The 27256-nt window shown below is 43.4% G+C and overlaps 3 protein-coding genes across 5 annotated transcripts; 1 reads left to right on the top strand and 2 right to left on the bottom strand.

The window, feature by feature from the left end:
- Positions 1–940: 940 nt before the first annotated feature.
- syngr3a (synaptogyrin 3a) lies at positions 941–12746 on the bottom strand. Its single transcript, XM_086183984.1, has 4 exons — positions 12500–12746; positions 9303–9537; positions 5470–5615; positions 941–4915 (listed from the first exon to the last, which is right to left on the bottom strand). The coding sequence occupies exons 1-4, from the start codon at positions 12599–12601 to the stop codon at positions 4706–4708; spliced, it is 693 nt and encodes a 230-aa protein (XP_086040110.1). The 5' UTR covers positions 12602–12746; the 3' UTR covers positions 941–4705.
- A 1034-nt stretch (positions 12747–13780) lies between these two features.
- On the bottom strand, positions 13781–19607 carry gfer (growth factor, augmenter of liver regeneration (ERV1 homolog, S. cerevisiae)). 2 transcript variants are annotated; one of them, XM_086184944.1, is made up of 4 exons: positions 19455–19607; positions 19018–19268; positions 18092–18306; positions 13781–16517 (listed from the first exon to the last, which is right to left on the bottom strand). In XM_086184944.1, exons 2-4 carry the CDS (start codon positions 19228–19230, stop codon positions 16355–16357), a joined length of 591 nt encoding a protein of 196 aa, XP_086041070.1. In that variant the 5' UTR covers positions 19231–19268; positions 19455–19607; the 3' UTR covers positions 13781–16354. The 2 variants fall into 2 exon arrangements, with proteins under 2 accessions (XP_086041070.1, XP_086041069.1); XM_086184943.1 differs by lacking the exon at positions 19455–19607 and adding an exon at positions 19354–19450.
- drg2 (developmentally regulated GTP binding protein 2) lies at positions 19245–26283 on the top strand. Of its 2 annotated transcripts, none has more exons than XM_086184942.1 (14): positions 19245–19422; positions 19723–19815; positions 20204–20364; positions 20655–20744; positions 20822–20882; positions 21232–21322; positions 21428–21500; positions 22977–23067; positions 23184–23281; positions 23472–23548; positions 23630–23718; positions 23813–23871; positions 23964–24017; positions 25957–26283. In XM_086184942.1, the coding sequence occupies exons 2-14, from the start codon at positions 19752–19754 to the stop codon at positions 26041–26043; spliced, it is 1095 nt and encodes a 364-aa protein (XP_086041068.1). In that variant the 5' UTR covers positions 19245–19422; positions 19723–19751; the 3' UTR covers positions 26044–26283. The 2 variants fall into 2 exon arrangements, with proteins under 2 accessions (XP_086041068.1, XP_086041067.1); XM_086184941.1 differs by having other exon boundaries at positions 19246–19538.
- Positions 26284–27256: the final 973 nt, after the last annotated feature.

The raw sequence follows: 27256 nt of genomic DNA, 5'->3' as shown, positions 1-27256 counted from the left end.
GCCTTCATTTCTATCAGCAGCAATTCTAAAAATCCATGCGAAGTTTCCCCCCACAATGAACGGCACCAGCGCTACTACGTCATCACCTTTTATTATTTCAGTAGAACAAACTAAAACATGACACATTAGACTTTGATTCTTGTGCCAACAACCCTTTTAAGACTTCCAACAAAGAGTGCGTTCTAGTTAGCAATTTTTTTTTTTCCAGTAGTACAGGACAAACCAGACCCTGACAGCATCACACACACACACACACACACGCGCGCGCGCACATACACACACACTTTCCATTGATTTCGTTTACATACTGAATTTTACAACCAACCAGTAATATAATAGTGTACATTGGCCAGAGCACAAACACAGAGAATGCTTGAATTATTATCTTTACCTACCACACTGACTGAAGACCGAAGCACTGAGAACAACAACACAACCTGAAGGTGGAGGTCGACCGATTCGTCCGGTGGCAGCCGATATTCTGCATTTTTAAAAATAACCGACCAGCAGGCAAACCTGCGGGTGACGTTACGCCATTCCTCAGCCTGACATCACTCGCTGGAATAATTTAGTTCAAGTCTTAAATAATGTTCACTGGGAACAAAACAAGAAGTTGGGTGCTTAAGTATGCAGCACTTCGATTCGTTGATGAATGTTTACGTTCATACATTTTCATCATCTCAGAAACAAAGAGATTCAGCTACAGTATCTGCTGACAAACGCAGTGAGGTGAACGAAAACTTCCTTTTTGTTTTTCTGTCGTTTTTTTTTTTTTATACAAAGATTAGATTGAAGACATATTTATTTATTTAGCAATCTATTAAGTTGAGTACACTGCACCTGACGGTCTGTCCGGGGTGTACCCGCCTATCGCCTGGCGACAGCTGGGATAGGCTCCACCAACCCTGAGGCAGGATAAGTGGTTGATAATGGATGGATGGAAGTAGGCAAGTTTAGCAATTTTGTGTATAATTTGCAATTATTATTTTGACATATTTTACCAGATGCAAAAAAAAAAAAAAAAAAAAAAATCAGTCGAGAACATTAGCGTCATATATCAGTCACTGGCTGCTCTGATCTCCACCTATCAGCATCGGCCATGGAAGAACCCATATCGGTCGACCTCTACGCAGTAATAGTACCTTAATACCAACATCAATACCCAGTCACACCCAGTGAAATGGCTATACTGGCTTTAAATCAGAATTATAATGGATTTCCGGCTTTAGAGAACAAAAATAAAATTAAAAGTTCCCACACACGTCTCACCTTGAACAGCATTATCATTCCAAACCTAAAAAGACAAACACGCGGATGTCATGGAAGGTATCCTCATGTACCAATTTGATGTTCCCCTGCAGGTTGATATTCATTTTATATGAACTACTGACTGTCCAAGAGGTAGGAAATCAATCAAGAACATGCAACAGGGAGTAATTGGCAGTGATGTTCTCTTTACGCAATTTGATGGATGGAAATGATTAAAAAAAACAAAACAACAACAACAACAACAACACAAAAACACCAGTAAGTTCTTTTAATTGCTCCAAACAGGTTCCACCGCACACCCGCGTACATGAAATCATTTGGAAATCAACTCCAAATGTAACTGAAAGAAAATACTACACGACTCCACCAAGAGTACCTGGAAATGTTCTGAAACAGAGAACAGAATTTGCCCAGAGGCTCTCCTCTCAGTTTGCCAAGGAGCTTCCACAACTGCTCTCATCTGACTGTCTTGTGCATCTTTTTCAGCCAATAACCGAACGGAGAATGAGACGCAACTCTTACGATCACATGATTTGTGAATGTGTGTCTTAACTTTCACTGTAAACAGTAGATATGATTGTGAAGTGGAACACAGGGCCTGTCAGCAGGCCTTTTTTTTTTTTGTCTATGTAGCTGGGTCAGATTCTAAGGGGTTAAAAAATAGGAAGAAAAGAACATTATGGGATGGTGTCACCCTGAAGCTTTAGCGTACTATGTGTGGCTAATCCACAGCTAGCAGTATCATGCGAGCGAGATCATTCGGGGTGGATGAGGAGCAACCCTGTCAATAAATAAGGGTCGGTTGAATCAGCTTGTGGCTAAGTTTGCAAAACACCTCCGAGTCAAATTAAGAATGACATATTATTCAATATATACTTGGTTCTATATAACAAGTTCATGCATTTTTATCATGATTACTTGAGTCGATGTTGTCCTGCTGCATCACCTCTGAGCAGCAGAGGGCGCTGTTGACATGGGAGCAGATTGAAGAGCAGGCAAGGCATTCCAGGACAGCTCAGTTCAATCCAACCAAAGGAAGTTTGATATTTGGCTCTCGTTTCACACTTTAAATATCTTGACAGTGAGAATATATGCAGCAGAAAGCCTATTTTTATATTTTGGATAATGATAAAAGACCTCCTCCTTTATCCTTAAAACCTCGACGAATACATGTTTGAGAAAATAACTTTTATGCACCACAATTTTATAACGCACGCTCATTTCTCACAAACAGGCAGACTGCTCTCATGCATGCTTAGGCTTGTCTCACACTCACGCATTCAAAAACCACACACCAGAAATACAGATTCACTGATGGCGAGTGTACCACGACACGGAGACACAGCTACACGGCTACACACCGACATGGTTTTCATGGTTGCTATCTACATCAGGGCCCTTTGTGACCCACATCTACCTCTCTCTCTCTCTCTTTCTCTCTCTCTCTTTCTCTCACCATAGCAACAACCCCCATCCTTCCTCTATGGACTACAGGATCAATGAATCAGCCAACGAGTGATCCTTGATTTTTTTTCAGAGGTTGGTTTTTTTTTTGTTTTTTTGCCTGAATCCTCCGGTAACTAACCCTCTCAGAAAATCTGACATGAACAATATAGTGGTAATCTGAAGACATTAATAAGAACACAGGGCAGTTTGGCAGCTTCTAAAACGTAAACATAACCTGACGTTCCCCGATTCTTCCTGCTCGTACCATTTGAACACTCAGCATAGGCCATCGTCTCAATTGACACGTGACACACATTCCCTTGGCAGAGAAATAAAACCGACGGAACGTTTGTGTTCTTTAAAGAACCCCAAATCACACAAGATCAGCTCTCGTAGACGATGCACTCCAGGAATACATCACCTTGTGGCTCTGTTTTCCTTTAAAATGCTGATTCCACGACATCAACAAGGACTGTAAATACTTGGAGGGATCATTTTAAAGTTTTTTTTTTTTTTTAAATATTATTCAAAAGAGCTTCAGCTGATCAGATCAACAATTTCAAGGAGCATGCCAACTTTTTGGGAAACGCACTTATTGGCCGGCCTTGCCTGAGAAGGACAAGATAGACACCCATCTCTCTTCTGTGCTGCATTTGGGAGATGAGACCCTGAGACCAGCTGACTGCTTCTTAGCTCATCACAATGAATGGTAGTGGATGTTAGCAAATGTCTGTCAAAAGTCAAATAAATAAGGTTCAGAATCTTGGTCCATCAGAAGTAATCCTCCCCACCCTCTTGAACAAAGTCGGCCATGGTTGCTCTTCTACTTGTCAACAAATCTTTTATTTTGTTTGCCAAAGTTACAACGGGGCTTTTGAAGTGCCGCATCAAATCAGTGTGAATATTCAGAAAGTAGTTCCAACAATGTGTCTGATTTTAAATTACAATGTCTTGTTCTGAATGGTGATTTCACAACTAATGTCATGCAAAATCTTAGTTAAATTATTGCAGGCGAAGACCCTTTAGGGAGAAAATTTTATTGAGTGACTTTTAGCAGAGGTATGCTAGCCTGCCAATCCACTTCCATTCACTGCGCTAAGCTAACTAACCATCAGTCACGCATCTCAGCTCCCTAATGAAGCACACTGAGGAGAGGATGGTAAAAAGGCATTCCCAAAACGTTTCCTCGAAATGTTCAATTTGCCTGAGATTTCTTTTTTTCGTCAAAGCCAAGTGTGTCATTTGAGACAGAGCCTAAAACGGGTCTATTCTGATGCTAACTAGCCTACCTACAGTACAGTACATACCGACCTAAAGAAGAATGTGAGATATTGCACTTGGTCACAAAATGTTACTTTTTTTTGTACAGCATGTGGAAATCTACTAAATTAAGTCACTGTCTGAGACACACAGTACAGTATGGCACTTAGTTGATCTCTACGTTTGGAAACATGCAGATTCAATACACATGATGAGTTTTAACTGCAGCGGAGGAAAAGGACGAGAAAAACATTCCCACTAAGTGTTTGGCACGAGAGGGAACATTTTATCTTGAAGGTGTTCAATTAATGCAAAGAAGAAGCTGAAGGTGCTGGATGTGAGTGCCGTACGCACTATATTTAGTCACCTAACACTGCTTTGTGGTGGAGTCGCTCACTTGTTGATCTCTGTTTGAATATTTATGGTTTGTTTGTCCAAATCGGCCTCCTCCTCTATGATTCCTCCTCTTGCTTTCTTTTTTCTCATCTGCTCTGATCTGAGGACTCTGAATCTGCATCATTCAGGTCTAGACAAGCGCAGTTAAAAGGTGGAATGTTACAGACAGAAAGGGAACAAGAAAAGGAAACAAAGCAGCGGTTGCCTTGTTTGTTTGTTTTTGAAATCATTGAAAACCCAGATCAACACATGAACAACTGCAGGTGGAACAACACAGAAAGCAGTTTTCATTCTCTCGCCTCGTCTTACTGCGACGCCATCAGGTCTCTCCTCTCTAGTAAATGGGAACCTGGTATGTGGGTGCTGTGTTGTTCTCGGTGAAGGGTGGGTTCTGGTAGGTCTCTGTTGACTCAGTGGTGCCTCCTCCTGGTGAGTTGGAGGGGTACGGCTGGGTGGGTGCGCTGCCATCCATGTGCTCCGTGGTGAACAGGGTCATGTCTGTGCCCAGCAGATACTTCTGGACCGCACGTACTGTTAGACCGGCCTAATCAGGCAGCAGGTGGGAGACAGGTGGAGGTAAGTCTGAGTACATGTACCACAACCACATCATAATTCAAATAGCTGAAATGATATGACACCACATCACACTCCAGCACCACGTTTCACGAAATTAACCTAACAGATGACGCCATTCTAACTCTAGTCCTCCAAGTCCTTGTCCAGTTAACTTATACTCATACTACTCTCTCCAAAAACCACGTTTGGCCCTCAGGTTCTCCAGTTCAACCATAAACACGAGGGGGGGGGGGGGTCCTTTGCTGCTGGGGAGGAGCTCATTCTCTCATAATCCATCCTTTGTTATTGTAATATTGGAAGTTTATTAAAAGCTGTTCAGTCAGGGACGGACAAACCTGAGCACTGTCCAACAGATGGCAGGTAAATCTAGGAGACTGGCGTCTGTCTGTCAGTGACGGTCATCGCTCCACAACTGGTAAAATAACTGACTATTAGCTTTGCTTTGCAGCCAACAAATGCCCCTTTGACCATTTCCAGGAGGCATTTTCTCACGTGTCTGTTTGTACAGTAGCATGTTCTTACCCATGTAAGTATGGAGAAGAAGGAGAAGGCAATGGCCGCCCGGGCTGCATCTTCTCCCTGGTTGAGTGGCAGCTCATCAGCCGTGGTCCGAGACCACTGATTGGCAAGGAAGCAGAAACTTACAAAGTACAGGAAGGTCCAGAAACCTGTAAGAAGCCAGTCAGAGTGTTCAGAGCTGTGCTGTCACAGTCCCTCGGGATAGTTTGGAGTTCTTCTTGACAGATTCAGGGTTGTGATTGGTCCATTCTCTCTTCCTGTCTTTGTCAGATCCTCTCTCTCTAGTCAGCCGCTGCGTCCGAATCGCCAAGTAGGTCTGGTCCTAGGTCTCAGAGGAGGTCGTAGGCTCTCCGAAACCACAACTGGCGCGAGCAGAGACCTACTTCGCAGCCTGAATTCCAGCCTAAGCACGCCCACATTGTAGGTCGGTTCGGGTGCATCCTACGGAGCAACCTATGGCCCACAATGCACCGCGGACTTCTTCTTCGTCCCCTAAAAACTTGCGGACCCGCAAGCCAAGTTTGCGCCACCAACAGTCTCCCATTCTTATGCAACACCAACATTTATAGTCACTGTTGATGACTAAAGGTGTGGTCACACCAAACGCGACGCGGTGTGAACACACCTGTACAGGTGCGTTAATGTGCTTAATAATAGAGAATGAATGAGGAGTGCGCTCAGAATGGAGTGCAGTACGACAGTCAGGCCAGCAGGTGGGGCTTTCGTTGGTGCTGTCTACCTATTTGCGCTATCTGTGCTCTGCCAGCAGGGGTCGGGCTTCACAACCAGTCTTCTACGGTGTCCGAATGGTACCGCTGTGTTTAGGTTGTAGGGGTAGGACGTAGGTTCCCACTTGGCAATTCGGATGCAGCCAGCGTCTGGTGTAGTTTACCTGTCCTGTCCAGCTTCATTCCTCATATCCTAACTTGTTGTATTGGTGGTTAGATAATGAATTTCAAGTTCTTTAATTCCTGTTCCTGTTTCTGCATTTGGGTCCTCCTGCTTCTGCAAACCTTGTCACACCGGACAGAGCGCGTGTATTTTCACACAGTGCTGTGGCAAGCAGCCTGCCGGTGTTACTCTCAGTTCCTGGCTGAAAACTGAATAACTATCCTATGCTCCTAAACCTAATCTATACTTTACAGGTTTACATTCACTTAAAGTGACAGTTCAACCAAAAATGAAAATTCAGTTATCACCTACTCATGCGCACGCTGATGGAATGTCAGGTGTTTTTTGGTTTTGTTTTGTTTTTGTCCACAAAGCCCTGCTGGAGTAAAAGGCGTTGCAGTAATATTCCTAACAGGTGAAGTGAATGGAGACCAAAATTTAGGTGTACAAAAAAAACCCACATACATAAAAAAGCCATAAAATTCCTCCATGCTGCTTTTCTGACATAATTCACGTGTCCTGAAGCTTCAACATGCCAAGTTGTTTCGAAAAACATCCGCGATGCCGTGATTTTCACCTCAATAACAACGTAGCGTCACGGCTAAGAGCTCCAGGCTACAGTTAGCGGCTAAGATTTCTAAACAACTTAGCATGTTGAAGCTTCAGGACACTTCAGACCAGCAGCAGGGCAGCATTTTATGGTGTATGAAGTGTTTGTTCTATGTTTTCGAGCTGGTCACCATTCGCCTCAGTAGATAGACGGATTACTGCAATGCTTTTCCCTGTGAAACTCCAGCAGTGGACATTCCATCAGCATGATGGTGAGTAGATGAGCACTGAATTTTCATTTTTGAGTGAACTATCCCTTTAACGTCTTGAGTAAAAACATGCGTCATTTGGGACAAAGAAGCAGACCGAGTTCCTGTTAGACTTTTGAGTTTTGCCTTTCATGTCTGTTTAGAGATTGGAGTAAAGAATGAGCGGTTGTGTTTTGGGGGGCAACCTGCGTCGGATTGTAGATTCTGATGAATTTTACTTGACATGTCTGACCAATTTTCGACAAACACTTGAAATGGTTGAAAGAAGAACTTTTTGATTTCTGGAAATTCTGTTTTGAATGCGATGGTTGGAGTCTCCAAACTTGAGCATGATGCTGTTCATTGAGGTGTATTTTAACCAGAGATACAGGCATGGATCATGTTCTGGTTTTGATGGCTGGGAACAATTCTGATGAATGAGTTTTGATGATACTCCATTCAGACTCTGTATCCAGGAAGGTCTGTATGATGATCTTTGATAACTAATATCTTTTTCACCTTTTTCACCCTGAAACACCCCCCCCCCCCCCCCCCCCCGGAGGTCCGCCTCGCAGTTTCTCTGTTCTTAATTTATCTAGGAATGGATACAGTGTACATGCTATATTTTGGAGGATTAGGAAGGTCATGTTATTCAGCCAAGAATGGAAGAAACAGCAGTTTAACCTACACGCTCACCGGTATAATCTGTTTTTCCCTCTGCCTGACAAAATGAGTGCAGGGGCGTCACCAAAACAGCGTTTTATCATTTGAAAACCATTTCCACAGTGAGGCCACTTCTCTCTCTCTGAGAGCAACAGAGGGACTAATCCGCCTGTTTCAAACCTGCAGGTTAGACTACTAATGCTCTCCTGTTTGGTCTTCCAAAGATTACAATAAAACAGCTGATTCAAAACTCAGCCGCCGGAGTGCTGACTGAGACCAGAGGGAGAGCAAACATCACGCCTACTTTGAGGTCTTGTCACAGGTTAAGTCAATCTTGAAAATGATTTTGAAGTTAATAAGGCACTCCATGGTCTTTAACCAGACTACCAACAGACACATCTTACAAACCCTTTGAACGTGTGAAGCAGGAGGCTGGAGCAGCCAGGCAGAGTATCTGAGAGGAGCTGAACATACTAGTACTTTTACATGTAAACTAACAACCCTTTCATGTAGTGTCTTATGGTTTTTTTTTTTTGCTTGGTGTTAATACAGATCTTTATCTTATTTTACTGTTACTAATTACTAATATTATTTTCGATCATTTTAACTGCACATTTCATATTTATTTTTTAATGTCGTTGCAAATTTTTAAATTGATATATTTTTTAATCTTATTTGCATCATTATTAGTCCATCATTTTTACTACTCATATTTTATTCCTCTTTAGGTTTGCTCTGGTCTCCGAGTCCTGTTTATGTTCTCAAATCTCTTATTTCTCCTCTTCAATCACTGTACAGAACTTTGTATTATATTTTAACATATTTGCAAGGTGCTGTAAAAAATAAAGTTTGATTTACTTAATTTTACGCGCAGTCCCTGCTCGGATCTTTCTGTGTGGAGTCTCCATGTTCTCTCTGTTCCTGTGTGGGTTCTCTCTGGTACTCCAGCTTCCTCCACAGTCCAAAGACATCAAGAGGGGACGAGGCTGATTGATACTCTAAATTGACTGTAGGTGTGACTGTGAGTGTGAATGGTTGTTTGTCTCTATGTGTTGGTCCTGTGATGGACTGGTGACCTGTCCAGGGTGAACCCCGCCTCTCACCTGAAGGCTGCTGGGATAGGCTCCACCCACCGTGACCTTTAACAGGATAAGTGGAAGAAAATGGATGGATGGGTGGAATTTTATGCACTCTTCACCTTAATTGGCAATTTTTTTGGGGGGGGGGGCAATCTGTAGTCGTTCAAATGCTTTCTATGCAGCCTCAAATACTGGCTGACCATTTTAAGCAGGAGTCATAATTTCGGCTCAGGTTCTGTTGCATTATTTATATTCAGTATGTCAGACATTCCAGACTTCCAGGTAGACGCTGAGCCCTGCAGCCCTCTCTATATAAACCCTGTTTCGAGCTTTGTGCACCTCAGTGGTATCTGACTCCAAATGAACAAATCTCCCTCATCTGTGTGTACCCATGCAGCCTCTTCACCTGAGAAGCCGATCTCAAGCATGACGGCCTTCTTCCTGTCTTTAACGGAGCTGATGGAGGAGAACTTGTAGTCGAGCAGGCCAAAGAAGGAACACGCCAGCAGACCCACCAGGCCCACGAACATGCCGTAGTTGCACGCGTCTGCATTCTTGTTAAAGATACAGTGAAGGCGCTCGCTGCCGAAGTTCACATAACCCTCGTTCATGATGGAGGCGAAGACCACCAGGGAAAAAATCTGGAGGGGGAGAGGGGTCAGAAGAGGAAGATTAGATGTGTGAGAGCAGACGGAAGAAAGACAAAAGAGAGATGTTCAGAGATGATCTCATCCCTCTTTACTAAACACACACACAGAGTTGCAAGCTCACTGCTACTCCACAGCCTCTCACTGAGCACGCTCAGACGACAGCCTTAACCTAATTTCCTCTCTTTCTCTCTGACTGACTGAAGAGGTGGATGCTTCACTTCCCCGCAACAATCACACAGACCTCAGGCAGTGTGTGAGTGTGTTTGTGTGCATGTGTGCATGTGTGTGTATGCGTGCGTGCGTGAGCATGTGCGTATTCTCGGCAAGGAACTGGGATACTGTAGGAGTTGAAACAGCCATTTTTTTTTTATCAGCACCACGCATCTTTAACTCTGTCTTTCCTCCTTTTTGGACTTGCACACTGATCAGCTGACTCACACTCAATGGTATGACCATGTGACACACACACACACACACTCCAACTCGGGGGTTTGGGTCATATGATGGTGGACGGACATACAATGGGATCATGTCAGATTCACAATTTTAACTAATCCCGTGTGTGGTTATAATCGGATTAAGAGCGCAGACAGGTGGCTTCAATCGGAATGCAGCAAAGAATCACGTCGACTCCTGAAGAATTCATTTCAGTTAATACTGATAAACTTTACTTTACTTTCAAAAAGTAAATGAAATGTAATAAAACATCAAAATCAAACAGGTTTCATGGATGTTAAATTATTAATATATTTTCACTAAATGTTTTCCCACATTAAGAATGGCTTTTATCCGGTTTTGCAAATGGAGAGAGGAACTTTAACCCATTTTATTTTGAAAAACTCAGCGTAAATAGTTGAAGGGAATTACCAGAGACTCACATTTTTTCAGACTCCATCATTCAGTTCGTAGAATGTGAAACCAACATCGTGATATTTGAACAGACTGATATTCACAGCCAAGCAGGAGCTTATCTGGGATCTACTTTTTAGTGGCTCGACCCGCCTCATCTCCTTTATACTTTAATCTCTTTGTTCTTCCAGTAGTAAACGTCTCGCACACGGATGAAGGATTTAAAACGGGAGGGAGCAGCCGCTTCAAACAAAAAAGCAAAACAAAACAAAAGAGGGCAAATGGGAGTTTGTTACGATCAAGGAAGTGAGAGGGAATCAAAATTGTTCATCAGTTCAGGGCTTTCCCGGCATATTTGAGAGGATGTGGCTACGACACAGTGGTTGTGCATCCTCATAACTCACAGTTTCTCTGACTGAATGGATGCTAACATGGCAGAAGAACATTGTGCCAAATAAATGGAGATTATAAACCGCATTGTGATTTTTTTTACAAATTTATTTAAAAAAATGTTTTTTTAGGTGTGGTAACGGTATGGCTGTGTGAAAAGAGCAGTCAATTATGATACAAAAATAGATCTAAAGCCTAAAATCTGACCATCAGCAAATATGAAACAATTCCTTAAACTGTAGAATTTCATTCCAAAATTGAATTCCAGTGAAAATGCAAAAAAAAAAAGCAATCCCCCATGATACTCATATGGAAATGTCAAAAAACAAACAAACAACAACTAACAACCATTCTTCACGAACACATCGACTAATATGATGACGTCAAAACCCTCCCATCACCAGGAGGATTCCCACTGATCAAGGATCTGCCACGGCTCCCAACACGATTTGGCAGGAATCCACCCTTGTAATATCTCTGCTAACTTCATTCTTCTGACTCCTGTTTTTCTATTCAAATTTAATTTGCCACAAAGTTGATATCCGATAAAACAGCTGAGACCCACGACCCTGCATTCGCTTTTTAAATGACGTGTTCAATTAATACTTAGCTTTTTTTTTGTATTTTCAGGGAAATTCAAGAACAAAACCTCCTGATGTGAAGCTAGCAGGCTTCCGGCATCTTACATGTCTGAATGTGACGCTTCGCCACCACACACGCGGTTTATCTTTGCCGATAAACGTTTAAAGCGGAGAATATATTCGCATACGGACGACATTTTCTCACATATTTCACCCTTTTAAAAAGAAGGACCTTCCCTTGTGTCGCCCAAAGGTGACGAACCAAACGTCAAGCGTCTCCGTGGCGTTGCGTGCGTAATGCGCGCGGACCAATCACAGGTGGGATGACGGACGACGACCGTTTAGGATAAATCAGCGAAATCATAAACTGGAAATTGATGAAATAAACGGATACGGGATAGGGGCGAATCTAGAGGAAATAAACAACAGAGGGAAGAAAGACGCGCGGAGCAGGAGAACAACGGGGCAAACTGGTCCGTCGTTTTGTAAATTTTTAATCCTAATTTGGTCCACTGCACATTTTAGAGTGTTTGTATTCATCAAGCACTCCCTGGCGAGATGTAAAAAGAGAGGAAGGTGATGGTTGGTCGGCTTCCGTACAGCCAGTTTGATGGTCAGGGAGTCAGATAAGCGCCAGGCCCTGGTTACACCCGCACCTCCCTATTAATACCCCCGTTATAAACATCTATTCACTCATCACACACACACACACACACACACACACACACACACACACACACACACACACACACACACACACACACACACACACACACACACCTTCAGTTACCAGTTATCGGTAGGTTTCTAGGGTCTATATTCGCAGTGAGAACACGTCACGGGTCTCGCGTAGCATCAACAACAGACAGGACCCTCACACACAAACACACAAACACACACACACACACACACACACACACACACATACGGTTATCAGTTATCGGTGGGTTTTTAGGGTCTATATTCGCAGTGAGAACACGTCACGGGACTCGCGTAGCAGCATAAACAGACAGGATCCTTACACACACACACACACACACACACACACACACACACACACACACACACACACACACACACACACACACACACACACAATTCCAGCAGCGTAAAAACGGTGTACTCTATCTCACCCAGGACAGAACTCGGAGAATGGTCTGCGGCTGTTTGGCGAAGGTAATCGGGTCGATGGTGGACCCGGTGCGGCCCGCTCCGAACGATCCCACTCCGTCCATCTTCTGTGGCGCTCTCTCTCTCTCTCTCTCTCTCTCTCTCTCTCTCTCTCTCTCTCGCTCTCTCTCTCTCTCTGTCCGTGCGCTCCTCGCGGCTCCACGCTCCCGGCTCCGCGGCAGGATGGACGCGCCGCCGCCGCTCTCCGCTGCAGGGACGGGTCTTGCGCGCGCACAGGGGAAGAAGAGGGGGAGGCGCGCGGAGGGAGCGTGCGTGACCGACGTGCTCGCGCTGCACTCAGAATGATGTCGTGAGTAGAAGCATCCTAAATGTTTCTCACATGTCATAGTAGATTTATGTCATATTTCCGTTAATTTTCGAAAAGTTTGAACTAGTAGCTCCACTTCCTGTGGCAGCAATGATGCATTATTGATTTTAATTTCATCTGAAGGTACCAGTATTCTGGCATGCCTTGATAAATTTGGGCCACTATGACATTTTATTTTTGAACAGGGTTACTAAGACCCCTCAATTAAACAACCGTGAAACACTCAGTTGAATAACAAACCTACATTTCAGTCTCAATCTAATGCTTTCTTACATGCTTCCATTACATAACACGGTCAATTTTTCAGGGGCAGGTAAAACTTTGAAACAGTCAGAACCATCCATCCATCCATCATCTTCCGCTTATTCCTGTTAAGGGTCACAGGGGGGTAAAGCCTATCACAGCGTCAAGGGGCGAGAGGTGGGGTTCACCCTGGACAGGTCACCAGTCCATCACAGGACCAACACATAGAGACAGACAACCATTCACACTCACAGTCACACCTACAGTCAATTTAGAGTATCAATCAGCCTCGTCCCCTCTTGATGTCTTTGGACTGTGGGAGGAAGCTGGAGTACCAGAGAGAACCCACACAGGAACAGGGAGACTCTACACAGGAAGATCCGAGCTGGGACTCGAACCCGGAACCTTCATGCTGTGAGGCGACGGCGCTGACCACTGCACCACCGTGCTGCCGGTCAGAACCAATAGAAGATAAATGTGTTGAATACAAAGAGCTTTGTGCACCCAAAATTGTATCTTGCCCTTCAAACACTCACAAAAAGATGTCTTGAGTTCACGAAGATTTTTTTTTTCCCTCCTGCATGTCTTCTTTGAGACTGCAGGAAGAGCCAGACACGTGCATTTAGCTTGACGCTAACGGTGGCTGATGGATAACAACTGCGACAGCGGGCAAGAGCATCAAACGCTGGAATCCTCAACTTCTTTATTCAGGTGTGCTCAGAGATCAACAAACACTTTGGTTTGCAGCAGAAGCAAAGTACAACACTTCTGGTTCCAAGCTCTGTAACGGAAGCGCTGAGCGGAACCACATTCAGTTGAACCAACTCACTGGTGCCGCACCAGGAGGGTTATAGTCGGTTTGCTTTTAGCTCAAACTCAGTGACGGACAGTTTTGCTGTTCGTCCAGTAGTTGGTGGTTATGAGCCAGCATTCACTTCAAGCTAAATACACTTAGCTGCCTCCTCCTGCATCCCAGTCAAGGTTGAAGGTTTTCTTTATTGTCGTTGAACATTTCTGTACAATGAAATGTGGTTGGACACAGTCCGTCACAAATAGATAATTTAGAACAGAAAATAAATAACAGGATAGAAAAAGAATAAGAATAAAGGATAGAGGACAGTGCAGTGAGTCCCGTGGTGATGTAGGCTTGTGAATTGAATGTCCATCAACAGTAAAGTGCAGGATGAGAGGTGCAGCAACTGTCCAGTTCAGGCTGGCGTCAGAGCTTCCACAGCCCTGGAGAAGAAGCCGGTTCTCAGTCTTTCTGTCCGTGCCCTCATGACCCTGAGCCTGCCAGAGGGAAGGGGTTCAAAAAGACCTTGTCCAGGGTGTGTCCAGTCAGACCTGATTTTTCCAGCTGTTTTCCAGCTGGGCGGAGTAGATCTGATGCAGGGGTGTGAGAGGGGTGCCAATGATTTTTTTGGGCAGTCTCGATGATCTGCTGCAGGTCCTTCCTCTCCTCTGAGGTGCAGCTGGAGAACCACACAGTGCATCCATAGCTCAGGACACTCTATGGTGCACTGGTAGAAGATTGGGAGGAGTTTCTGTGGTGGGCCGGATTTCCTGAGGGAAAGAAAGAAGCAGAAAGAAGAGTCTCTGCTGGGCCTTCTTCACCAGCTCCCTGGTGCTCACTCCCCACGTCAGGTCCTTGGAGAGATGAACACCAAGGTAAACTCTCCACCTGTTCCACCACTTCTCCATTGATCATCAGACTGGCGTGTGATGGGTCCCTGCTTTTCCTGAAGTTCATGACGAGCTCCTTTTAATCACTGCGTTTGTTATTTTTAAGTAAGTAAACATTTTTTACATCTGGTGGACCAAGTTTTGCCGGCCCCGGGTGGAGCATGTCCAAATGTAAAGCCTCTGAGACAAAGCTGTGACCGTGGATGAGCTCCATCACAAGAAAGAACAAATTCGATCTTGAAAACTGATTTAAAAAAAATAAATAAATAAAAAATCAAGTTTAGTAAATTCCTCACAATCTGCTCTTTAAGTCCACACACACACACACACACACACACACACACACACACACACACACACACACACACACACCAAATTTTATATGAATCATTTCTCATGCAATAAAAACCCAGTGGTAAAGTGAATCTTTATGAAAGCGGCAGTGAGAATATTTTGACATATAGCGCGTACATGGAGTGTACCACCAGAGGTCAGTGGAGAGGTTAGACACATTAAAGCAGCAGGGTGGGGGATGAATACCAGTTACGTGTGTCATGAGGAACAGAACTACAGCAACCTTTTTGTAGGATCGAAATAAAAGTCAAACAAATGTACCCGCAAAGGTCTCGGCTGCTTTTGTGTCCTTAAACAACGTAATCACTGTGACAGATCAGGTCACATGACTCACCCCGGAGAGCCTCAGCTCGAGTGGAACCGACTTGCCACAGCAAGGAGTTGACAACTGTTTTTATTACCCCCGATTGATTTCAGCTGATTTGTTAGTTCCCTCTGCCGGGAGTTTGAGGACCTGTGGCACCTCTGAAGGGACCCAAAACCTTTAAGAAAAACACAACTATGCCTTCTTTTTAAAATTTCAGGTCTAAATTTTAACAATAAAACCGAATACACCACAAAAAACACATTGAACTAATAAAAAAAAAAATTAACCTATTAAAAGGCAGATATCGCTTACTATTTAAGACTAAACAGGTACAACAGTAAAGACCAATATACCTTAATTGCTCAACTCATGAAATAATTTTCTGCTGTAACGGACAAATCAGACATGAAAAGATGAGTCACACGTCAATGAATGTTTAAAAAAGGAAAATACATTCTGTGTAGAATTTGTAGTATCTGCACAATTCAAGTACTGGGATAGCTGTCAATGAAGTAAAACAACAAATTGTGATGTAAAGTGATGATAACGTGTCCCAGCCCTGGCACATTCAGAAAGAACTGCCAGTTCTGCAGAAGTTCGCCATCTTAGCACAAATGTAGCTGTAAACTCTAGAACTAGAGAGGAATACATGTGTGTTTTCATCCACTCTTAGTTTATTAGCAGCTCACTGATATTCAAGAACAAGAAAACCAACCAAGAGAAAAATCCCCCTTAACATCATCATTCATCCGTATGTGACGTTTCACACCTGAGCTTTGACCTGGTGGCGTTTTCGCTCAAAGTTCTGCAAAATGTTTTCCTCATTCTCCCTCTCTCTCTCACACACACACACACACACACACACACACACACACACACACACACACACACACACACGATGCCTCAGTCACAGGAACCATCTTTCCATCCGTCTTTCCACCTCTCGTCCACACGAGAGCAGTCGAACTCAGGCTTCCCCAGACGCACATTGATGTTATTATGGAGTCGACAGAGCCACTGAGACAGGGCGTGACGACTGCTGGTGTCTGGCTGGTTAGTTTTCAACCTGTGAGGTGTGGGAAAAAAACAAAATTACAAATCAGAAGATAAAGTAGGCTTTCGAGGAGATAAACCAGTAACTCCTGGCTGACTTTCAAGCACACGGCCTAGTATAATCCACGTATGTTAAGATTTCAGATACGGCGCATTCTTTTGAAACAATTTGCTTGCACTCCGTTTTTTTAGCGCTGCATCCCAGGTGTTGTAGTTCAAATCAAAGTGTTTGTGTATTACTGAGCTTACGACTGGAAAGATGAAATGTGGATTACACTGCACATCTGCTTGAGAGTTCGTAAACAGACACTTTTGGACAGTTCATTGATGTCAACACCGTTAGCTTCAAGCTAAATACAGGAGGCCGGCTCTTTGTGGGTAAACGACTGCTTTCAGTCAACATCTTGATCGATTTCACATTTTTACATTTTGGAAACAGGCTTCACACTACAGATCAATTCACAGGAGAGCGTTGATTGAGTTTGCGTTGTGTTTTTTTTTTTTTTTTTTAAAGGTTTTTAATTTAAAGTTTAGCGTTTTGTCATGACACAGTGTGATACTCCTTCTTTGAACAATACAGCGTTTGCTGACGTAGCAAAGTCCGCCGTAGTATGGTTGCGCTTCCATTAAGGTTTCCACTAACAATTATTGTCATCATCGATGGTCCCCAGGTTATTTTCACAGTTAATGGTTTTGTCTACAAAATGTCAAGAAAATCTCAAAAAATGCTCATCACTCATCATAACTCCTTCTGTCCATCCAACAGAAGAAAACCCAAAGATTTTTCCGTTCTAAACACCCCCCAAAAAAAGTTTCAGCACAACTCTTATAGTTTAGAGTCTAGAGTCAGCAAGTATTTGACATTTTTGCTTGAAAAAAGATGACAAGATCAATATATCATGAAAATAATTGATGAGTAATTGTTGCAGCCCAGGGGCCTGCGATCAGTAATGAGATGACGTGATGACGCCCATTAAAACTATCAGTAACATGAATCTCATCAGCTGACATAAGGAACTAAAATCTGGTGATAAAATTTGCTCTTGGGCTCTGAAAAACATGAAAGTGTCAAATAAAATGAAATCAAGACAGGATATAACAGGATAAGATATCGCTGACGGCAGAAAAAAAGCTCAAGCAGAAGTTTCAAAATAAAGGTCTAAAATGGGGGATGTTGGTACAGGGTTTTGCATGGATCATGATGGATTGTTGGTCATTTCATGGATCTGTTAATAGAGGTTGATGTATTGCTACACCTCCAACCGTGTGTTGAGAATGTTTTCTTCGTGTTGTTTCCTTTGGCTGCTGTGTGGCAATTTCAGGCCATCATCAGCCACAGTTCTGTTGCCGACACCCATTTTCCAAAGCAACAAATGTGTGTTTCTTTACGAAGAGCTGTCTGAGGTGTTGTTGCTCATGATGTTAATTATATAATATAATAATTGAAGCGGAGCTGGCGCAATAAAACAAAAAACACTAACAAAACATGCTTAAGTTCCTTGAAGATAAAGACTCTTGTACTAATTGAACCCTGGCAGAGTGATGAAAAGACTTTCTATTCCATCTGGAGGAGGCGGGTGGTCTGACCTGCCCCTGAGGTCTTCTGCACATTCATCACAGGGGAAGAACTTGGAGAACAGGTTAATGAACTGTCCCATCTCCTGCTGCTGGCTGGCTGACGGTTGATCTGGGTAATACGCTGCCATCGTGTGCAGGAAGGACCAGGTGCTGCGTCCCAACTCTTCCCTGTCAAGTGGACACTGAGGATCCTGCTCTGGCTGGGACGCTGCAGTTTGGGGTTCCTGAAGGGTTAAAAGAAGTGTGAAACACAAGGAAGTCAACTGCATTTCATCTGGAAGACCTTAACCTCACCTTAACATCCTGGGCTCAAGGTTTCAACTTGGATCTGGGTAACCTAATGCTACACTAAAGGCTCATATTTTTGCGGCCGGCTATACAGGAACTCAGTCGAACCATCGACTCTGAGATATTTAGACAGGAGGTAGCGTGAGTCAGTCTGGAAACGGACAGCTTTCCCTTCATTTTTAATTGTACTTAATTGAGCCATTAACTTGGTGTATGAATAACAAAGAAATAAAGATGACATTAACTTTACCTGGAATAGCTCTGATACCACTTGACAAGGACATTTGATACTTCTACTATCGTCTTAAAAGCCACTTTACAAAACCGAAATGTGGCAATCACAACATCCTTGAGACATAAGCGTGTGGGTTCATATCAGGGGATCATGAACACTTCCCTTCCTGCGCAACGAACAGCCTGTAACGAACATTTGCCTTTTGGAAGTCAGTTACGTAATTCTATGTAAACAAAACAACAAAAAAGGACCTCAAATGTTAGAGAAAAACTTTTAAATAAAGCCCTATGTAGAGTATCACTGTTGGTCATTAAAAAAAAACAATTAATTAATGAACGATGAGTCATGGTGAGAGCCAGCTCTCCACAGATGTCCCCGATACCCGGGTCCACCTGCAATGACCTCACGTCACCTGCACAGCTGCCGTAGCCGGTCTCTTCTGGACCTTCATCCACGATTTAAAGTCACTACAAGCCCGGCAGGGCTTTTGTTTTGCATCGGTGCTTCGCTCCTGCTCTTTAACGGTGCTGTCCTCCGATGGTCGGACTGACACCGGTAACGGAAAGCCTTCAAATCCGGGCGGATTGGACTCTGGTGGTCCTCTCGGTCTTGTGGGCGCAGCCATATTTGCTCTCTCACGATATTACCTAATAACACTCTGACCTGTAAAAGCGACACGCATCAGTAAAGTCAGACTGTTTGAATTCATCTTGCTGTGAAAAGGCAATTTCTCGCCATTTAATTCTACCAGGCACCGCGCGGACGGCGTTTCGGTAGGGCAGTACACTTCCCGGTCGATTCCAGCGACAGTAATAAGGTACACGGAACCAAGGTTTTCTTGGTTTTTACCGGCCATTCCACGAGCACGGAACGTGTTCCGGTTGGTGATGTCAGCTATCTGTGCATGCCGCCGAGAGGAGCCTCTGTTAAAATGTAAACTTGTAGTATTTTGAAACATTTTAAAGTGTTGACATCATACATCGTGTACTAATTCAAATCTTTACGCGCTAATTAGCGGTTTTGTTGCCGTTTAGTCCCATTGCTTCGCTAATTAGCCAGGTAGCTAACAAAGCTTTTAACTATGTAGTAACACGTTTCTGTTTTCTCCTGTTGACAGAGTAACCGTAGTCCAGCCAAACTGACACAATGGGCATCTTGGAAAAAATCGCAGAAATTGAGAAAGAAATTTCTCGGACACAGAAAAACAAAGGTAAGTGGGAGCAGGCGCTGAGCTAACTGCTAGCCACGACCATCATGGAGGAACTTGGCTGCCAGCTGTGTGTCTCTTCCAAGTGTGTTACTCATGTTACTCTTCAATGTCACTGAAACGGAAGGAGACACCCGAGGACTAACATATATATTTAATCGATGGCATATAAGTTAAATGTTGTAACATGTTAGTGTTGATTGAGTTAGTTAATTAGTTATGTGGTTTCATATGGCAAAAACAACGTAAATGTTTCTGGATCTGTCACTTGGCCTGTTTATTACAACTAAGTCAGAGATATGAAAGTTACTTGGTTGAACCCCCTCTTTATAAACATGAAACTGGTAAAGTAAACAGCATTTACAGTCTCTTCATTCATTCATTCTTTCAGCCACTGAGTACCATCTGGGTTTGCTGAAGGCCAAGCTAGCTAAATACCGAGCTCAACTGCTGGAACCCTCCAAGTCAGCAGGGACCAAAGGCGAGGGCTTCGATGTTATGAAATCTGGAGATGCCCGTGTTGCTCTTATTGGTTTCCCCTCTGTGGGTAAGGTATGTCAACATAGTGGGTTATATGGTTGGCTTGTTGCTCCAAAGATGGTCTCACTAAGCCTTCATAAGAGATTTATATTTAAAGTGTTTCTTATCGAGGCTGACTACTATTCGTTGAGTCAGAAAGTCTTGAGTTCTTTTTTCTGTTTTCTTGCTAAATTCACATCACACATCTTCAAATGTAACATTTTTTCCTGTTAAACTAGTGATTTTCTTGCATGAAGCTGAGACTTAAGAGGGAGGAAAACAGGAAAAGGTTAAAATGCTAAATACTCTGTTGTGTCCTGCAGTCAACTTTCCTTAGCTTGATGACATCAACGGCCAGTGAAGCTGCTTCCTATGAGTTCACCACCCTCACCTGCATACCTGGCGTCATCGAGGTACACACACACGTCCAATTCACTGAGTAACAACTTCACTCTGTGTGCCACTCACACTATTATGTCTCACTCCTCAGTACAAAGGGGCTAACATCCAGCTGCTGGATTTACCTGGGATCATTGAGGGAGCTGCCCAAGGTAGGTTTGATATGATCTAAATCTTGACAGATACAATCATACACTTTTATGTCACATATCTAGAAATTTTCATAAACTAAGAATAAGTCACATGAAGTCACTAAATAATTAAAAAGTAATCCCTGTAAACACCCCCCCCCTTCACAGAACAAATTTTGAATATTCACAGGTATTTTTATCCTTAGATGGTATTTGTGCCGTTTAATACTCCACAACATCTGTAAATTTGACTGATTTTTACTGTCAGAATAATAAGTTTTGTGTTTTCAAGATATCCGACACTGCAAACGATCTGAGTTTTTTTTTTTTAAAGAATAGATAATTATGTTAACCTTTTACCTCCTTCTAGGTAAGGGTAGAGGTCGTCAGGTCATCGCCGTCGCCAGGACAGCAGATGTCGTTATTATGATGTTGGACGCCACTAAAGGAGATGTTCAGAGGTGTGTGAAGGTGTTAAGGGTTTATGTTCATGTCTGTTTTTGCAAGAAATTTTGACTCCGTCTCTCTCTCTCTCTCTCTCTCTCTCTCGCTCCCTCTCTCCCTAGAGCACTTTTAGAAAAAGAGTTGGAGTCAGTGGGCATCAGACTGAACCGGATAAAACCTAATATATATTTTAAGGTACGACTCCAGTTTCAGTGCACATGTAAAAACATGGCTGTCCCGTACACTGGAAACAAAGGATCAGGAACAGCAACTGTTACAGTATTGTCAGGGGTAGCAGGAGAGAAAAATGTCAATACAGTGCAGTCATGATAATTACAAGAATAATGGTGATAAGTTATGTATGTAGTATTACACCGGCTGTATGACCTGCAGGCTGCATTCAGGCTCATATGGAATAAGCAGGTCTTCAACGTAATCGGGGGCAACTCAGAATGTGTCTCAGAAATTCTAAAACATGCAAGTAACCAATGAAATGATACTGAACTAGTTGCTATGTGGCCTCTTGGGTTGGCTTTTGTCAGTAATCTTGCAGCGTGTCGGTGTAGTTGAAGTCTGGAAAGGTTATGTTGACGTAGAGTGGAGCAGGGTGAGTGGTAATAATCTGAACAGGATGAAACGAGGGTGTGACGATTACCAGATTCGTTGCAGATAAAAAGAACCACGTTTTTGGGACGCTACTTAACTGAAGATAGCATGACTGAATAATTGATTTCACCTTCTGATCGAAGATGATCTTATTGTCAAAGATGACGCTGGGATTTCTGCACTGTGATTTGGTGGAATTATGATGGACTTAAGAAAAAACAGCAGTCACAAACATCCAACAAAACCATTTTAGGCAGGTGCTGGACTGGACGATGCCAGATTTTAAAACAAAAAAGCACTGCAACTCCCTTTACCTGCAATTCACTGGCGCATCCCTGAGAGACATTTTAGCCCAATGTTCTTCTTCAGTCTAAAGAGACATACAGAGAAGCCATTTTAAGTGAGCCAGGTAGGGTCACATGGTAGTCACATGATACCAGGGGAAACAACAGAAAAAACCCCACCATCAAACAAGAATCTCATTTGTGAATGTGAGTCGGGATTGGACCTTAGAGCCATCTGACTCAGAAGTTAGAGGCGCTTCTACTGTTACCAATGATCACAGCCATACAGCCATTCGTCACTCTGTTGAGCTTCTCTTTGTGCCGTTGTGTGGTCGGTATGGTGAATGGGTCACTGATGAACGTACAGCCCAAGAACTGGACCATCGCCTCTCACCGACTATTTGACGCTCGGCCCTGTAGCCTTGTACTGTTCTGAAGCACAGTTGCCCCCCCCCCCATCTCACTCCCCCACTAGCCTGCTGCGCTCACACTGAGCCAGAGCAAGCTATTGTCCACCGTCGTCCAATTATGTCCCTTAAGTGGACCTCAAACTGTTGTCGCCAGTCTCATACCACTGCTGAAAATGATCCTTTGTGTCTGCCGAGTTATGTCAGTCCCAGATTCTGTGCCCGTTCTCAGTGATCATAACAGTAACGTTGACTTGCCATTACAAACCCACAAAATTCATGTATGATGAAGCTTGTTGTTTACAGTCATAGTTCTCTATATTTAAATCATGAACATTAAACTTCAAAATGTGTCTTTCTGTGTTTCTTTGTAGCCAAAGAAAGGAGGCGGTCTCTCCTACAACTCCACAGTCCCTCTCACTCACTGCTCAGAGAAACTGGTCCAGCTCATCCTCCATGAATACAGTATCCTTCACCGCCGGGAAGGCCTGATACGTTCAGACCTGTGAAAGCAAATCTGAAGTAACCACGGGACATTTTTGTCCTTTAGTTGCGTTGGTTTCCTTATCCTTCCACCTCAGAAATCTTTAACGCAGAAGTCCTCTTCAGGGAGGACAGTACGCCGGACGAGTTCATCGACGTCATAGTTGGGAACCGAGTTTACATGCCTTGTCTATATGTATGTCAGCGCCCACCTGAGTTCTGAAGTCTTAAATTAAGTTGTAAATGGAGTTGTTAAGAGGATTATTTGAGAGGATTTCTAACTCAGAAAACAATACAATCCTTAACAAAGTCAAGTTCACCTCCAATCAGATTTACAAGGTTGCCACCTTTGTCTTTTCCTCTGATGTTGTTTTTGTGGTGCACAGGTGTACAATAAGGTGGATCAAATCTCCATCGAGGAGGTGGACCGCCTGGCACGCAGACCTCACAGTGTCGTCATCAGGTGGGACGCGGAGATGAGCCTGAATGCCGGTTGATTTGATCGACAGCTGCCATCTCACTCCTCTCGTATTGTGTGTTTCAGTTGTGGGATGAAGCTGAACCTGGATTATCTTCTGGAGAGGTTGTGGGAGTATCTGGCTCTCATTTGCATATTTACTAAGAAAAGAGGAGGTAGACTTTTTTTAGTTACCTTTGACCCGTTCATTCATGAGCCTGTGTGACTTCTAACTTTAACGTGCGTCCCCCCCCCCCCCCCCCCCACCAGAGCGTCCAGACTTTAATGATGCCATCATCATGAGAAGAGGAGCGAGTGTAGAACACGTGGTTAGTACAACACGCGCCTGTAACCACGCATCAGATGCAGATGTTGAGGTTAACCATCAGTTAATGGTGTTGGTGAATGTGTCTCCCTGCAGTGCCATCGAATCCACAGAACCTTAGCCAGCCAGTTCAAATACGCTCTGGTTTGGGTGAGTCACGTCCCTTTCCCTCTAGACCAGAATACACAGCTGCTTCATTGTGGTCAAAGATACTGTGCATTTGAAGTAGGAATGAGTATTGATTGGATTTTATCACTACTGATGCTGCTTATCAATACCAATACTTAAAGATACTCTTATCAATACTGCTCTCCAAAGTTTGGTGCCTAAATAAAGAGATGAAATTAATACTTTTCCATGAACTGGGCATCTCAGTGCCTTGATACGTTCGACACTGGCTACTCAAATTTCCCTCGACAAAATATCTCTGAAGAGATGCGTCCGAATTTTCAAATACTCATTAAATATTTAAAAAAACGAGGAATTATGTGACTTTTCCTAATTCTTTTTTTTTTTTTTTAGTTTTGCCAGGGCAGCAGTGCAGGTAAAACATCTGCAGCGCGTTCAATAACAAGCTGTTTTCTGATCAAGGGCAGTACAGGAGTCGCTCCGAGAGCCACTTGTTTTCAGGAGAAACAACACAGAGTTTCAGGCAAGATGGCCGCAGCCAGCTGCTGCTGTCGCTTTACTGGAAGTTCCTGTGCTTTACAGGGCGACAGGGGATGAGACCTGACAGAGTTGATCTCAAAGGAAACTAAAACAGCACGACAAGGCAGCAATGTTTGGGATATAAACAATACGCTCATACTTTTATGTATTGTTTGTCGTTTGTTTTTGTATTTATTTTTGCACTTTATATTTTTATGCACAATACTTGCTGCTCTTTTTCTGCGCTATTTTGAGAAAAGTCCAGTAAAGCTGAGGGTGACGTGAGCCGAACGCTGACGAGGCAGCCACATTTCCTCTCTCCTGCTGTCTCTGTTCACACTCACAACGATGCCGTCTTCTATCAGCTCGGTGTTCTTCTCAGCTACATATTTTTCCACCTCCTTTCATCTGAATAACAACAAAACGGCAGTTAAACCCGTGGTAAAATAAAGATAGGAATTAGCGATACTTCAATACAACCCAGCAGTACTAATTGATACAGTCAACACGCATCCCTAATCACAAGCGGTCATAGTGATCACGTCTGATAACTTTGAGTGATTACTGGAACCCGTCTCTTTTTGCTTCTCGCAAAGATTACCATCAGATTTTTGTGTATTAATTATATGAAAATAACACTTGAGTGTTTTGTTTTGTTTTTCCAAGTTCTTTTGAACAAACCAACCAACTTTCTCTGGAAGTAGGATTATTCTCAGTCCTCACCGCCAGACTAGGAGACAGATACCCTTCTCACCTCTGGGCTCCATTCGGGAGCTGAAACCCACAGAAATGGTAGTGGGAGGGATTTGTTAACAAACCTCTTTTGAAAGCCATCCAATATATCAGGTACTGGATCTTGGTTTGTCTGAAAGTAATCCTCCTCATCCTCTCTGACAAAGTCAGCCATTCTGAATAGAAGCCATCGCTCTTGTAGCCACCAAATGATTTGTTTTGTTGGTTGAACTTTTGAGACTTCAGATCACCAAATCCGGTGGTTTTGTCTTGTCGTTTCAAATTATTTCACCTGGAATGTTTTGACCAACCCTGCATCCATCAATGCAAGCAAAGACCGTTAGAGAGAAAAATGCATTCGATAACTACTGACAGCGGTACGCTAACACTTCCCATCTACTATCACTCATTGCGCTAAGCTAACTAGCAGTCGGCTTGTGTCTCAGCTCTAATGCAGCCCAGAGGAGAGAGAGTTATCTCTATTCTTTTCCAGATCTGGAGAGGATGGACAATGGAGTACAAGAATACTTCTGAAAGTTGGCACGTTTCTTTAAATGCAGCCTTTTCCTGTTGCTGCTGCAGAGAGAATAGTTAGAAGAGCCATTAGGCACTGTCAAAGAATCCTCCCACTAGCTTAGCGGCCAAATCTTGTTATAACAATTCACTTCCTCTCCGTCCACTCTGAGCTATGTCTTGTGTTGGTTTACAGGGAACCAGTACTAAGTACAGTCCTCAGAGGGTGGGCCTAACGCACATCATGGAGCACGAAGATGTCATCCAGATTGTAAAGAAGTAAAACAAGCTTCTGTTTGGACACATCTGGAGGAGCTGCACCTTCTGTGGTGGAGGAGATAAAATGGAAACAAATCAAACACCTGTACAGTAGATATACAGAAATGGAAAATAGCCTCAATTCTTATTTTGTATATGACATTTCATCAAAATCTAAGTTGGTTGTGGACAAAAACGCCAGTATTTACCTTTTGATGAAGATGCGTTAAAGAGAGAAATGTGGGCGAGAGAATAAAGTCCATTAAACATTAAATGCGTCCTTGTGTTTGTTTTATTCTCATCACTTTCACCATCATACAATCATTAATTGCATCTCAGGGTTCATTGTGTCACATAGGATCTGACATGAAAGGAAGTTGTCCATTCCATCCATTGACTTCTGCTTATTCCTACATTCAGGGTCGCGGGGGGGCTGGAGCCTATCCCAGCATCTACGGGTGAGAGGCGGGGTTCACCCTGGACAGGTCACCAGTCCATCACAGGACCAACACATAGAGACAGACAACCATTCACACTCACAGTCACACCTACAGTCAATTTAGAGTATCAATCAGCCTCGTCCTCTCTTGATGTCTTTGGACTGTGGGAGGAAGCTGGAGTACCAGAGAGAACCCACACAGGAACAGGGAGAACAAGCAGACTCCACACAGAAAGATCCTGTGCCCGAGGAAAGGAAGTTATATTTTCCTAAAACATGCATTTTTGACTAGATTTAAAAACATGATAGTGAATTCTTTTAAGGAGTGCATGTTCTCCCTGTTCCTGCGTGGGTTCTCTCTGGTACTCCAGCTTCCTCCCACAGTCCAAAGACATCAAGAGGGGACGAGGCTGATTGATACTCTAAATTGACTGTAGGTGTGACTGTCAGTGTGAATGGTTGTCTGTCTCTATGTGTTGGTCCTGTGATGGACTGGTGACCCGTCCAGGGTGAACTCCGCCTCTCACCTGAAGGCTGCTGGGATAGGCTCCACCCACCGTGACCCTTAACAGGATAAACAGTTGAAAATGGATGCACTAAAGAGCAAAAATTCATATGTACATCAAAATAATCATATTATAACAGTACAATCATGTCTGGCTACAAATCATAATCCAAAAATGAATGAAAATGAAAAGTAACTCTGTGCCTTCTAATTTGGATTTGTCTGTTATCCAAGGGTGACAAATGAATGAATTGTATTAAACTGCCTCTTCACCTCGCTGTGAGAGGTAACGCA

Source organism: Aulostomus chinensis, chromosome 18 (genome assembly GCF_037954235.1).
Source record: "Aulostomus chinensis isolate RoL2024-O1b breed Wild chromosome 18, RoL_Achi_v1.0, whole genome shotgun sequence".
NCBI lineage: Eukaryota > Metazoa > Chordata > Actinopteri > Syngnathiformes > Aulostomidae > Aulostomus > Aulostomus chinensis.
This window is presented reverse-complemented; position numbering and strand designations above follow the sequence as displayed.